We start from the raw sequence: 14,659 nt of genomic DNA, 5'->3' as shown, positions 1-14,659 counted from the left end.
GTTTTTATCAGTCTCTCTCTAGTCATCTGGAACAAGTAAAACGTCACAATGTCCAACTAGTGCTTGGTGACTTTAATGCCCATATCGGATATGACAGTCATGTTGCAAGTCCCACTGTCGTAGGCGAGTTCTGTTTCTATCCCGAAACCAATGATAATGGGGAGAGATTGGTCGCCATGTGTGAGGAACTACAGTTTCGTCCTGCCCAAACGAGATTCCCACAGCCGCGGGGCCGTCTCTGGACTTGGACCCACCCCGCAGGTTCAGTTCACCAACTTGACCATATCCTGATAAATAGGAAATGGGTCAACTCCCTTAGGAACTGCCGTGCTTACAACACGGTTGAGCTGGATTCGGACCATAGAATTCTAAGCATCACCTTGTCGATAAGCTTGAGAACATCTCGGGGAAAACCTTATAAACGAAATAAATTCAACTGGGATGTACTGCGGAACACTGCTGCCCAGGAACAGTTCGAGCTCGAATTGTCAAACAGGTTTAGTGCCATTCAACCTCATGATAGTGGTGAGTCCATCACAGACAGATATAGAGTATTCGAAACTGCAGTTAGGGAAACAGCAGCTAAGGTTGTTGGGAAAAAGAAGTCTTGTAGCTTGCCTAGCTGGGTATCGGTAGAAACCCTCAAACTGAAAGCTGACAGAGACAAAGCCAAAAGGAATTTCCTTACGCGTCGTACCCGTAGGTCGAAAGAGACATGGAGAAGTCTAAACAGTGCCCTTAATACATCTTACAAAAATGACAAAACAAGGGACCTTAACAGACAGATCGAGGAATTGGTGTTGGCTGACCAAAGAAGAGAGTATTCTGCCACATGGAAAATCATCAACAACCTGGCAGGGAGGAACCAACGGGTGAGAGTCAAAGTTAAGAAAAGGGATGGTACTCCTCCTGCCAGTGACACAGAGCTACTCATGGAATGGAAGGAATACTTCAGCTCCCTACTGAACAACAAGAACATCAGCTCGATGAAAGTCCTACCACTTCCTGCAGAACAAGATCTTCCTATCTCCACTGAACCACCTTTCCTCGAGGAAACTCTGTTAGCTATACAACAACTTAAATGTAGGAAGGCAGCCGGAATGGATGACGGAATTACTGTAGAAGCCCTTCAAGGTGGTGGCACTACGATAGCAAAGGTCGTGCATAGTTTCTGTGCTGAAGTGTACTCCACACTTGTACCTCCAGAACAGTGGACTACAAACATCATTATCCCACTCCCCAAGAAAGGTGACTTATCTCTAATGACAAACTACAGGGGAATCTCGCTCATGTCGATCGCGGCAAAGGTTTACAACAAGATCCTTCTCAACAGGATACGTGGTCATATAGACCCTATCCTGAGGAAAAACCAGGCCGGGTTCCGGAAAGGTCGCAGTTGTGCACAACAAATACACATACTTAGAAGGATAACTGAGGGTTTTAAAGTTCAGCAACTACCACTATGGGTGACATACATCGATTTCAAAAAAGCTTTTGATTCGATTGACAGGGTGATGATGTTTGCTGTACTTCGCCATTACGGCATTCCTGAAGCTGTTGTAGACGCCATCAGTATCCTGTACAAGAACTCAAAAAGTGTGGTTTTGGTTGAGGGGCAAGTGTCAGAACATTTCTCTGTATCTACCGGAGTGCTTCAGGGTGATGTTTTGGCACCTTTTCTTTTCATCATCCTCATCGACTACCTTCTGAGGAGAGCCACTGCAGACAGTGACTCGGGGATTGTGACCCACCCGAGAGCATCCAGAAGGCACCCAGCAAAGCAGATCAACGACTTGGACTTCGCTGATGACATCGCTCTCTTAGAGTCCACATGCGGAAGAGCACAAGAACAACTGACAAAAACTTCTTCAGCTGCCGCTGAACTGGACCTTGTGATCAGCGTACTGAAAACTGAGTACATGTGCTACAACACTGGCCCGGGTCAGTCACTGCAGGTTTATGGAGAACCTATCAAACAGGTGCAAGATTTTAGATACCTTGGCTCCATGATGGCCTCTAGCAGTAACGACCTTAAGAAACGCAGAGCTTTGGCATGGGTTGCTTTCTGGAAACTAGAGCATCTCTGGAGGAGTGAGTGCATCCCATTTGCCACTAAAGTAAAGCTCTTTAAAGCCTCATGTGTATCAGTGTTGTCCTATGGTTGTGAGTCTTGGGTAATCACGAAGGACATGGAGAACAAAATCAACTCCTTTGCTACTTCGTGTTACCGTATTATGCTGAACATCAAAAGGCGTGACCGGGTAACAAACGACAGCATTTACAACTTGACCCAAACTAGTCCGCTGATTCAGCATGTGCGTCGGAGACAGCTGAACTTTCTGGGACACATCCTGCGCATGTCTGAGGATGAACCTGTTAGACTGTACGCTCTCTACGTGCCCTCTCATGGCAGACGCAGGCGAGGCCGACAGCCTACCTCCTACTTCAAGTATGTCCAGCGACTACTGGGAGATGAGCACAACCAACTAACAGAGAAGCAGATCGCCAACCTTGCTAGCGACAAGGGGCAGTGGAGGGACCTTGCAGTCGCCTGCGCAGCAGCCGACCGATGATGATGATTCTTAGTTCTATAGCTAGATTGTCCATTTGGAGTACTTGTATCTACGAGTATGCACCATGTGGCTTGTGTATATGGTAGCTATTTTCACACACGGTGTTCTGATAACCCCCATACATAGCCTTTATACTATTTAGCACAAAGTGAATGCACAAAATTGGACTCAGAGGTTTGCCAAAAACTGTTCTGGGATCCGCGCGGACCCCACGTGTACAGATTAATCGGTCCTGGAAGGTGTAAGTGTTAACTAGATAAATAAATGTTATTGATGTCATGGCAACGGGTTCCTAACAGGCTGTTTTGAAAAATCTGTAATTTTGGTTTAAACTTAAAAAAGCTTTAGGTTTTTATGTTTAATCATACGTCGTGTCTGACATTAAAAACATATTCTATATTCATATAAAATTATTTTAATGAGATATTCATGATTCACAATAATTCAATGACGTCAACGGTCAAAATACAATACGGTGGGCTATATCATTCTGGTGATACAATGCTTTTTTTCACAAAATCTTTATCATAACTCTATTTTTTACATCAAGCGTATTTTGAATAGCTTTAGTCAATTTCAATTGTATTTTACGGCTGCATCTAAAAAAAAAATTCTAAAATTCAACATTTCCGATCCAAGAATAGTTGTTGCCAGCGGCAACATAAGACTTAGTAGACCTTAGTGTTTATCGTTTTTTTGTTAAAGTTTGGTTGTATTTTTTTTCACGGGAAAACCCCTTTTTGATAGTTTTACCCCAAAAATTGTATAAATGACGTCATAATGACGTCAAATAACGTTGGCATAACACTAAAATTGTTAAGATTTACGTGTACTACTACACCATCTTCTCAAATTCGGTTGTCCTACGGTAAAATAGTTGTTGATTTACATGGGAAGGGGCCTCAAAAGCCCCCTCTGGTCCCACCATTCCCCCAAAAAGTCCGGTCTGAATAGGGTAAAGCATCATACATACTAAATTCTTTGTATGTTTTTTACCAAGTAAATTTTTCCATGGAATGGCAGCAGTCATTTGCTGATACTTAAGCGGGTCACAAATGTTTGTGTACATTAGACAATATTTACCATAAGACATCAGGTGGCCGTCATCAGATAATAAGTCATTAATAAAAATATTTTTTTTCTATTCAACATTGCAGTAAAGAAAATAGGTTGGTTATCAATAACAATATTGATATTTGTTGTCTAACACCTGCTGGCGTCGTGGGGTCGATGTGCTTAAATTTACACCAGGCATCATTCAAGAACTTCAGAAAGAAAATCTTCAGTAAGATTCAGGGACGTGACCGCTAACAATCACTCTGCCGCATCCCATACTATTTGTGGGTTAGCTGTATTAACATTATTTATTAAAAAACTCAGACATGAGTTGTTTTGTCTGATCAAAAACAGGTAGAAAAGATTACACTAAAGGACATAGAATAGACAATGCTGTGCCAGAATTTGTCATAGAAGAACTGGTTAGACTCAATATGTGGGTCCTTGGAATCATCGGGGGAAAGATGCACAAAACAGTGGCTAGTAGACGGGAAGATACAGGAGTGACTGTAACGGTTTGTTATAAAATTTAAGATTGTATGTGTTATACAAGAATGTGCCACTCTTTACTGTGTAAGTTTTGATAGGTTATATGATATTAGCGTTAATGCCCCGCCCTTTCTCGGTGAATATGGTGTGATAAAGCCTCGTCGGTTGCTATAACCACCTCATAAAGCAACCTCGTTCGCTGCACTCACTCGGTGGCTTCATTCGGTGGTTATAGCAACTGACAAGGCTTTATCACACCATATTCACCTCGGGGCGGGTCATTAATCCTTAATTAACACAATGCTAAAGCAAACAAAATAACTGATATGATGCAAACAGAAAGCAAAGGTCGAGTACTCATACAAACTGAATTAATTATAAATGATAATAGTTCAAAATGAACTGAATATAGATAAACATAATTCAAATTGCATGATAATGAAATCAAAGGACTTATGCTCAGGCTCAGATTGATAGTAGATAACAAATTCAACTCAGTGTCAGCAGAAAAAGTGTTAACAAACCTCAAAAACACTGATTCTTGTTTCGGATAAATGAATAATAACAAATGTAACTCAATTTCAACTGAATCATTGACAAAATTTAAAGGCACTGATTCTTGGTTTAAATAAATGAAAGGTAAGAGATGGAACTCAATATTAACTGAAACATTAACTGAAGAAAGATCAACAGAACTAAAAAACCCTGATACTATAGTCAGGTAAACACAGTAAATAATAAGTGCCAGATCAATATAAGCTAAACAGGAAATAACAATATTCAATAGCCAAAATTATTTAAAATAAACTAAACAGAAGTAAACAGCAAACAAAAATAGAATAACGAAAACTAAAACATTACTAGTTTGACGCATGTCAATGGTGAGTTGCGCCACCCAAAGCTAGCTTTGTCAAAAATCCACTACATCAAGAATACAGTTCGATCCAAGTATATAACAGTATCTTTATTACTCAGGATTGAAAAGTGTATACAGATACATATCTTTCGATATTCATAAATGCATCAAATAACATAGGTATCAGACACCTGCCTTAGTAACTGATCAATAAGCATTTGCGTAATAACAGTTGAGAATTTGACAAGTGAAAACAAACGAAAGACACACCATCATGAAAGGCATGCAAGAGCTGGCATTTATGTTAACAATGGAATCGAATGTAATTTAACACATCACATCACAACAGCTTTTCCTCAGCAGTCAAATTGCCCTGTCGTTCGCTTATCGATGCATTCAGTGTTCTTCGTAGACTTGTTAGACATAGTAATCAAAATCCTGCAGTTGGCGTCGACCCACACAGTTTTAATCACATTCCTCTTTTTGGCTAAAAGTGCAGCAGAAAATGTCCTCATATTCTCCCTTGTCAGATCAGCCATCACTAGCAACGGTCTGCCATCGTCACCTCGCTTCCCTTTTAGCTTCGTCCGGGCTCGGAATACTTTGTTGCGGTCTTGCCAAGAGATCACCTTCACAAGCATGATCCGTGAGGTATTTCCGTTTCGCGCGCCAACGCGATGTGCACGATCAATGCTCTGCGGAGATATTTCGATACCCAGCTTAATGCGACAGAAGTTGACGACCTTTTGAATGCAGAATTCACTTCTTTCCCCTTCCACCTCCGAAATCCCGCGTATTCGCAAGCTGCTTCTTCGCGTGTACTGTTCCAACGAGTTAATTGCATTACTCACGGCAAGTGTTGGTGGGAGGGGGTCTTCTCCATGTCGTCAATTTTCAACGCGGCGAATTCGGTCCTCCAGCTCATCTTGACGGCTAAGAATCCTGTCGAGCTCCTCTCGTAACTCTTCAGTTCACTAGACTTGTAGATGTAGATGTAGATGTAGATTTCTTCAGGCCAGGTAGGAAAATTTTCCAGTTTGGGCCGCTCTTCACTTCAGCCGACAGTCATCTCGGGACGCAGGGGATGATCCAGGGTTCTGTAGTTGTATACTACTGGATGTAGTCTCATATGTTTGTCAAGTCTGGTTTTAAAACAATTTACGATGGGAGCTTTAATCACTTCTTCCGGTAGACTGTTCCACCAGGATACCGTTCTTATGGTGAAAAAATAAAGTCTTGTGTTTGTTTTTGCCGGCATCCTACTTAGTTTCGGATGATGCTCTCTTGTTCTTTTATCCGATGCAACAGGTAGCACGCATTTAGTGTCATACAGGCCATGTGTGTACTTGTAGACATTAATCATGTCGCCCCTCAGTCTTCTGGACACCAAAGTAGGAAGCTTTAGTGATCTGAGCCTGACTTCGTATGGAAGTTCATATAAGCCCGGCACTCTTTTGGTCGCTCGCTTCTGTACTTTTTCAAGTTCTATAGCAAACTTCCAAGTATGTGGCGACCATATAGGAGCTCCGTACTCCAGATGAGGGCGTATGATTGTTTTGTCAAGTGTAAGAAAAAATTCCTTTATCCATATGCTCAAAGGTTCTCCATCTTAACCCATTTATCTGGTTTGCCTTTTTTATAATAGACATGATGTGATTGGCAAAGCCCAAGTTTTTGTCTACTTTGTTTCCTAAATGTTTCTCTTCTTCTGAAAATCTCAGAGGTATAGGATCTGGATTCCCATTTTCAGACATGCTGTAGGTGTAGTCTGGGTGTCCACTTCCTACTCTCAGGACCGTGCACTTGTCTGGGTGAAAGTTTAGCTGCCACTTGGTGGCCCAATTCTGGAGGCTGGTCAGGTCTTGTTGTAAGACTACAGTTACTTGTTTCTGGAACTGGGCTAAATATTTTCGTGTCGTCTGCAAACAATTTCAGAGGACAACTCACTGTATCCGGCATATCATTAACGTAGATAGTAAAAAGAACAGATCCAAGGGCACTACCCTGTGGGACTCCGCTATACACCTCGCCCCACTGTGAACTGCTTTCGTTTAGACGTACTTTTTGTTTCCGGTTTTGAAGAAAAGATGCAATCCATTTCAGGAGATTTCCTCTAATCCCGTAGCTTTCCACTTTGTTTAAAAGTCTTAGAATGATGACTTCGCCACCTGTTGGAGCTCGTTCTTAATAGGCAGCAGCGCGCTCTCAAAAGTTCGTTTTTGTAGCCGCCTCCTGAAGTTTCTCCCCACTTTCTGACCTTCTTTTTCTTTTCGCAGACCTTGTTCTCACCATGTGGGGTTACAAGGATCATTAAAGCTCAGGGGATGCGCGAAAAACACTCAGTTAATGGGAGACCTCCGCAAGGATGTCTACCCTCGACGCCATCTTGAATTTTTTGCATTATTCATTATTATTACTTCTATGTTTGAGATGAGTTAATATTATTATGGTTTTAATCAAATGCTTCTATAGATACGTTAATATTCATTTGATTATTATTATTTCTGTGTTTAAAATTAGTTAATATCATAATGATTATAATGGAATGTTTCTACAGATACAGTAATATTCATTTGTCTATGTTTGAAATGCGTTGATATCATTTTGCTTATAAACAAATGTCTCTACAGATATGTTAATATTCATTTGATTAGTATGTCTATGTTCGAAATGAGTTGATATTATCAGGTTATAATCAAAAGCTTCTACATGTTAATATTCATTTGATTATTATTATTTCTATGTTTGAAATAAGTTGATACCATTAAGATTATAATCAAATCTCTACACAGACAGAAATAATTGACTTATTATTTTTATGTTCTGTATCATTTTCCGTTATTATTTTATTACTATTATTGTATTATTATTATTGTATTATCATACCTCTGGATGGTTTAATCTCTGTTTTTCTTTTATGTGAAAGAATGAAAAAAGCACTCCAGCATTGATGCTGTGCGATTCTGGTGCCTGACCGTTAACAACGACCTTTAGAGATCTGCTAGACAAGAAAGACTTAATAGTGGAATGCACCTAGCCAGAGATTCCCTAACTGGCAAGTTTGTGTAGTAGCCTTTATGCCACGCCCTGTATAGCCTTTGATATATCCAACTCTAGACACATAGCTGCCAACGAGGGCTGAGCTTATCCGATGAGTGTTGACTGTCAAAACATTTTGCTGCTTTTTATTTCGTGCTAGAGTAAAAAATAAACATAAAAAACATATACTCGTATAAAAAGAACAATAGAAGGATAATAGGGTCGTGTGGTCTTACTGCAGAGTGCTCAACTCATAACCAAGAGGTCCCGGCATCGAGTCCTGACATGCCATCGATTTTGTGCCCTTTGAAAATACACTTTACACGTCTTTTTTGTCCTGCTTTTGTCCTCTGCATTAGTGGCGCCAAGATATAAGTTGGAAAACTTGAGTGTGCCATTATTATGCCTGTCATGAAATGTTGAGATTAAAAAAAAAGTACTTACCCCTGAATGTAACCTCCTTAGTTCTTTTGTCATGTTAAATCCTGCTAATGTCGCCACCTGTTGCGTCTTCTCCCCAAGTCCAAATGTGTTAGGATTTGCCATTTCGTTGCCTGACCCTACTTTACTTTGTGACCAACTATTCGAAACCTTTCGCGGGACGCTCAGCTCGTCTAGAAAGGGCCATGCATCCCCGTATCGATAGCCGTAAAGAGACAGCAGGGTAAGGACGCATGCACCACCCAACAGAGCCGTCCCCAAGAACAGGCGGCTGGTAGGTCGTTGCCAGTACAGCTGAAATGAAAAAAAAGTAAGTAAGTAAGTACATGGTGAAAAAACAAATTAAGCACTGTAAAAATTGTTAAGTGCTTTGGTTTTTCCAATAGCGGCTTGTTCCGGAACTACATTGAAGTTTCCGGCAAAACCCTTAAAAGCGGATGTGTTTAGAAAGGAACAGCGTATTGACTATAGAGAGAGATGAAATTGAATGTAAATTATGCATATGTGAATTGATTTTTTTATAAATAGGAAGGAAATTCTGTAATCAATGTGTTTACAAAATAATTATTCAATACAGGTATATATGGAATCTATACGACTGATGGAACATTAACAGATAAAAGTTATGCGAATAACGACCTAATCTGCATAATGAATGCAAAGTTGCTTTGAAAGCTTAGATGCTATAAGTATCGGGTTACAAGACGCTATTTTGGCCAGTTTTGGACTTCCCGTAAAACATTTAAAAATAAACAAATAGTATTGAAGGGTAAATTTCGTGAAATGAAAATGAAATTATCGTCTTTACATCCTTTTAATGTTAGATGTTTATGTTAAATCACTTATCTTTTTAAAATTTCTCTGAGAAAGACGATCATTTTCGGGTTTCCGAGCACAACTTATGTCATGCTTTTAGGCAAACATCGTTTAAATCTGGCTGCGTATATTACCCCAAATCCCCATTTTTAAAAATATTTTTCGACGACTAGAAATAAGTTCAAAAATCGTGTTTTGGGGATTTTCTTCATTTCCGCCTTTAAGTATAGTTTTCGTCTACAAATAAGTAAAAAAAATGGCTCTTTTTGCTTTTTTCGCACTAAATTACTCATAATTTAAATTCAAGCGGATTTTGACCCTATCTAGACCGGGCTTTCTATGGCTTCGTGGGACCGGGGGCTCATTCGATCCCCCCCCCCTCAGAACTCGTCATATCTTCAATATTTATGTCATTATGACGTAATATGACGCCGTTATGACGTCATTAATGTGATTTTATCGGCCAAAACCATCTTGATAGGTTATTCCCTGAAAACTAAATGGGATACAACAAAACTTTACCAAAAGTGTTTATGACAGAATATAGGGTATACTAAGTTTTATGTTGCCCATAGCAACACCGGTGACGTCATAAAATGACATGCATATTTAAGCTATCCGCCATATTGGATCATTAATCTTGAATTTTCAAAAAGTTTTTTTTTTCAGGATAAAGCCTAAAATACATTGTAAACATACTAAAGACCTTCATATAAACCTTTTTTTGCAAACAGAAATGGAAGTATTGATGAAATTTTAAGAAAAATATCCTTTTCTTTCTTTCTTCCTAACGTCAGAGGAGTAATGACTGCGGCAACCACCTAGGTCCTCCTCCCTCAAGCATGTCCAATAATGTGTTCAGACCGTTCATTGTTATGAATAAACAATAACCTGTATATACCTGTTCTAATGATATGGTCCGACATCTGGGATTTTGACCAATGACGTCATCAAATAACATAAATTATGCATTTTTATGATAAAATTTTCATTAAGTTATATTACTTACTTACTTAATCCTCTTCGCTCCCTGTGGAGCATAAGGCGCTGACAAACTTCCTCCAGCCACTCCGGTCCTGGGCTAGCCAGCCGATCTCATGCCAGGTCTTTTTGGCTGCTTTCATCTCCGCTTCCACAGTCCTTCTCCATGTCCCTAGGGGACGGCCTCTGCTGCGCTTTCCTTGGGGAGTCCATCTGAGGGCGACATATGGATGTCTGCTTTTTCCCATCCGTAATATGTGCTGTAGCCATTTCCAACGTCGGTGTCGGACCTCTGTCACTATGTTCGGAATTCCTGTGCGTCTACTGACCTCCTTGTTGTGACTTTCTGTATATTTAAGATCCTTCTGAGGCATCTGCCTTCAAAGCCCCTGAGGCGGCTCTCAATCTTCTTATTGGTTCTCCAGGTTTCCGCTGCATACATAAGGACCGAACGGACGTTTGAGTTATATATCCTAAGTTTGGTCTTCTGCTTCAGTGCAGATGACTTCCACACGCTTCGAAGTTTAGTGAAAGCTTGTGCTGCTAGGCCCAGTCTGGTAGAAACTTCCTTCTCGATGTTGCTATCTGCCGAAATGTAGCTACCGAGGTACTTGCAGTGCTGTACTTCTTCTAATTCTTGCCCACGTATGCTGTGCTTTTGCTTCTTACCTTCATTATTTTAGTCTTGTCCGAGTGTATTTTATGTCCCACACTGCTTGCCTCCTGGTCCAACCTGTTTGACATTTCCTGGATGTCCATCTGTGAAAGTAAGGCGATGTCATCAGCAAAATCGCAATCTTCCAGCTTAGTTGAGAGTCCCCAAACCAGTCATCTCGGATGTCCTGTGGTGACCCTCCTCATCACCCAATCGATGACAACAAGGAAAAGAACAGGGGAGATCACACAGCCCTGTCTTACACCTGTCTTCACGTGAAACCACTCACTGTGCTGACCATCGTGTCGAACACAGCACTGATTGTTGGCATACATGTCACTTAGGATGTTTGTGAACTTCAGCGGAAATCCATATGCTTGAAGTATTTTCCATAGTGAAGGGTGATGTATACTATCAAATGCCTTTTCAAAATCAATGTAGTTCACATAAAACGAATAATTCCATTCTAATGTTCAACGATTGTGCGGAGAACAAAAATCTGGTCTGTACAGCTTCTACCACTTCTGAATCCTGCTTGTTCTTCGCGTAGAATTTTGTCAATGGAGCGCTTTACACGTTGGAGGAGAACTCTGCAGAAGATCTTCCCTGTGACCGATAAAAGGTTGATACCTCTCCAATAACCGCAAACTGATAAGTCACCCTTCTTTGGTAATTTTACAATGATGCCTCTTTTCCAGGACACTGGTACCTTTTCCTCCTCCCATACTAGACTGAAGAGTTTTACTAAGGCCCTAGCCGTTACTAGTGGATCTGCCTTCAACATGTCTGCTGTTACTCTATCCTCGCCTGGTGCTTTATTTGCCTTTGTTTCTTTGATGGCGCTTGCAATTTCCTGAAGGGTGATGGGACCACGTCTCATCTCTATGCAAAATCCCATGTCCTAAATGGTTGCTTCTGACTCTGGAGCAAGCCTATTAAGAGTTTCTCTAAAGTGCTCTGCCCATCTATCCAGCTGGTCTTTCCCATTCCTTAGCATATTCCCATTCTTGTCTTTTACTGCTGTAGCTCTGTTACTGAGATCCCCTGTCAGCTGTTTGTGATTTTATACACTGTCCTTGTGTCCCCCATCTCAGCAGCTAGCTGTGCCTCGTTTGCAAGACCGTCCATGTACTCACGTTTATACCTTCTCGCGCTCCTTTAATAAGTTAACTTCTTTATTCCTTGCTCGGTAGAGTTTGGTAGCTGCACTCCTTTGTCTCCTGCTACCCCTCAGCGTATGTTGTTTGGCTACCTTCCTGTCCTGTATAAGTTTCCAAGTGCCATCTGAAACCCACTCTTTCCACTCACGCTTGCGGTGTCCCAGAACCACCTTGCTGGTGTCTGTGAATACTTTGTGAATCCTATCGCACGCGGTGTTGATGTCATCTGCTGGTAGGTCGTCAAGTACATGGAACCTATTCTTAAGCTCCATAGCAAACTCCTTATTAACTACTGGGTCCTTGAGCTTTGCGGAGTCAAATAGTGGTTGACTTTTATCTTTCTTTGCCATCTTAAGTTTTAGTTGTATGGGATGTTATTAATATTAGAAACCATGTGTAACTTGACATAAAACCCGTAAAATCCTATTGTTGAAACAAAAATTACTAAATTTAGCAAAAAATGCCTGTCAGAAACCCGTTGCCATGGCATCACTACTAATTTGTATCCAATTCAAATGATACAGAAATGCTGCCAGAAATATTCTAGGAAAAGTCACCAAGTTTGGCCGCTCTAGCTCTAGCCGTTCAGACGCTAGGTGACATCAAAGTTGGCGTGGAAACTTTTAGCCCCCCCCCCGGTGTACATAGTTTTTAAAATACCCTAAAACACGATTGTCGGGAAAACTTTTACAGACATTCTGAGCCGTCAATGAGGTATGTTGGACTCTCCATGCTTCCATGTTTAAGCGAGTTTTTCAGACATGTCATTTTGCCTGAAGTATACTAGCGTGAAAAATCATTACAATATTCAAGGTCACCTTCGAATACGACAGTAGCTTCGCTACATGAGCGTACATGTACTGTCCAGGAAACGGTGTTTGTGATGTTTTGATTTTTTTCTCTTTGAAAGTACTCGTGTAATAAGAGCCAAAAAATTCTGTTTTACTGTAAATAAGCTTAACCCTTGTCCTCCTGTGCGCAACATATGTTGCGCGGCACATACAGTACCATCTATATAGCACCCTGCATAGGTACAATTTTGACGTGTCCTTCTTGGAGCTGAGGGTTCGTTGCGAAATCGTTCCTCTTTTTACCTTCGCCAAGAAGGTTATGTCTTCAGAGGAGTTCGTGTTTGTGTGTGGCTGTGTGTCTGTCAACACGATAACTTAAGAAGGCTTTAATGGAATGACTTGATATTTGGTAGGTGGCTAGGTCTTGGTGAGACCAATTAGATTTTTGAGTCCCTAGCGGCTTCCTATAGTACTGCAACGGAACTTCCCGTTTTGATATCTAATGAAGTAGACAAGCTAGGGTCAAGAAATGTGGATGATCGGTAGCTCTTGTAGTGAGGAAGAAGTGACGTAAATTTTGACCCCTTAGCGGCTTGCTTTGAAACTGCAGGGGCGGTTTTTGATAATATTTAAACGGAGATAACAAAAGAACCGGTTGACAGATCGTCATGGTTGTTGTTGTGTGGGTAGCTTAAGTAATGCTAGAGGTAATTATGGGGTAATTAATAAATTTGCATAATTTATGAGGATATTCTATAAATCAGTTGCATTACATGATATGACTATTTTAGCTTGTGGTGTATGTGACTGAGAACGAGAAACAAAGGCAGATATTATGTAAATTAATACTTAATATGCATAACTAATGAGAAAATGTTGTAATTGAGCAATGGTAACTGCCTGGAATTTAATACTTAGGGTATTTGAAAGTTAAGTGACGGTGAAAATCATTAAACATATTTAAATAAGAACCTTATTTGCATAATTTATAAGGAAATGCTAGAATGACATTTATTGTTAAGGTAAGACTGTGGATCTGTGAAGATATGATCAACTGGTATAATACATGGAAATGAGGATCCTATTTGCATAATCAGGGGAATAATCTATAATTTGTCAGTCATAAATATTAATATCATTTGGTGAAGGTATGAGATCGTGGAACTCTAGTTTTTTTTTTAATTCACTGCCCAATCTACACTTAACAGCATGTACGTCTCATTAAAAGACCTTTGCTATTGAACATTCCATTAAATATTAACAACTCCTCTGATAGTGCTAATGTGTATCTGTGGATTCTAATTTATATCGATGGAAAACCTTTAGTTTCATTTAAAGTAAACACTCAAATACTCATTATTACACAGCTATACCTTTCTGCAGCCAAGAGATTTAAGAACCGATTCATAGTACTGTTTTAGATATACTATCCTAATAGGTTAACTCTGTTTCTTGTTGGACGTTACCCGTGTGACATTGTGTTGTCTTGTGTTGTATTTTATTTAATTATAATGTCTAGTCGCAAAGTGAATATAAGCCTTGTTGATTGAGTGCGTCACCATTATGCAGTGCATTGTTTGTACGCTGAAATAAAAAAAAAAAGAATAAAAAAAAGTGGGGACACGAGATTGAGGGGGAAACATGTAATATGCGCCTTTCCCAAGGGGCAGCTGTTCGGTCATGCCCCTGGGATCGAACCCGGAATCAAACCCTGATCCCATTGTTTCAAAGCCGAACGCTCTACCAATACGTTTGCCACACGATTGCACACACACGCGCACAATCACACATATATTAAATAC

General features: G+C 40.3%; 1 protein-coding gene across 1 annotated transcript in view; it reads right to left on the bottom strand.

The window, feature by feature from the left end:
* Positions 1-14,659, bottom strand: part of LOC109464225 (carbohydrate sulfotransferase 15-like) — a 41,885-nt gene that overhangs the window by 15,079 nt on the left and 12,147 nt on the right. Inside the window, exon 3 of the mRNA XM_019761163.1 lies at positions 8,458-8,748. Within this exon, the coding sequence (XP_019616722.1) occupies positions 8,458-8,748 (291 nt within the window). The remainder of the gene's footprint in view (positions 1-8,457; positions 8,749-14,659) is intronic.

The sequence above is a fragment of the Branchiostoma belcheri genome, unplaced genomic scaffold (assembly GCF_001625305.1).
Source record: "Branchiostoma belcheri isolate BF01 breed outbred unplaced genomic scaffold, Haploidv18h27 scaffold134, whole genome shotgun sequence".
In the NCBI taxonomy this organism is placed as follows: domain Eukaryota; kingdom Metazoa; phylum Chordata; class Leptocardii; order Amphioxiformes; family Branchiostomatidae; genus Branchiostoma; species Branchiostoma belcheri.
Note: the sequence above shows the minus strand (reverse complement) of the source record. Positions and strands in the feature narration are given on the sequence as shown.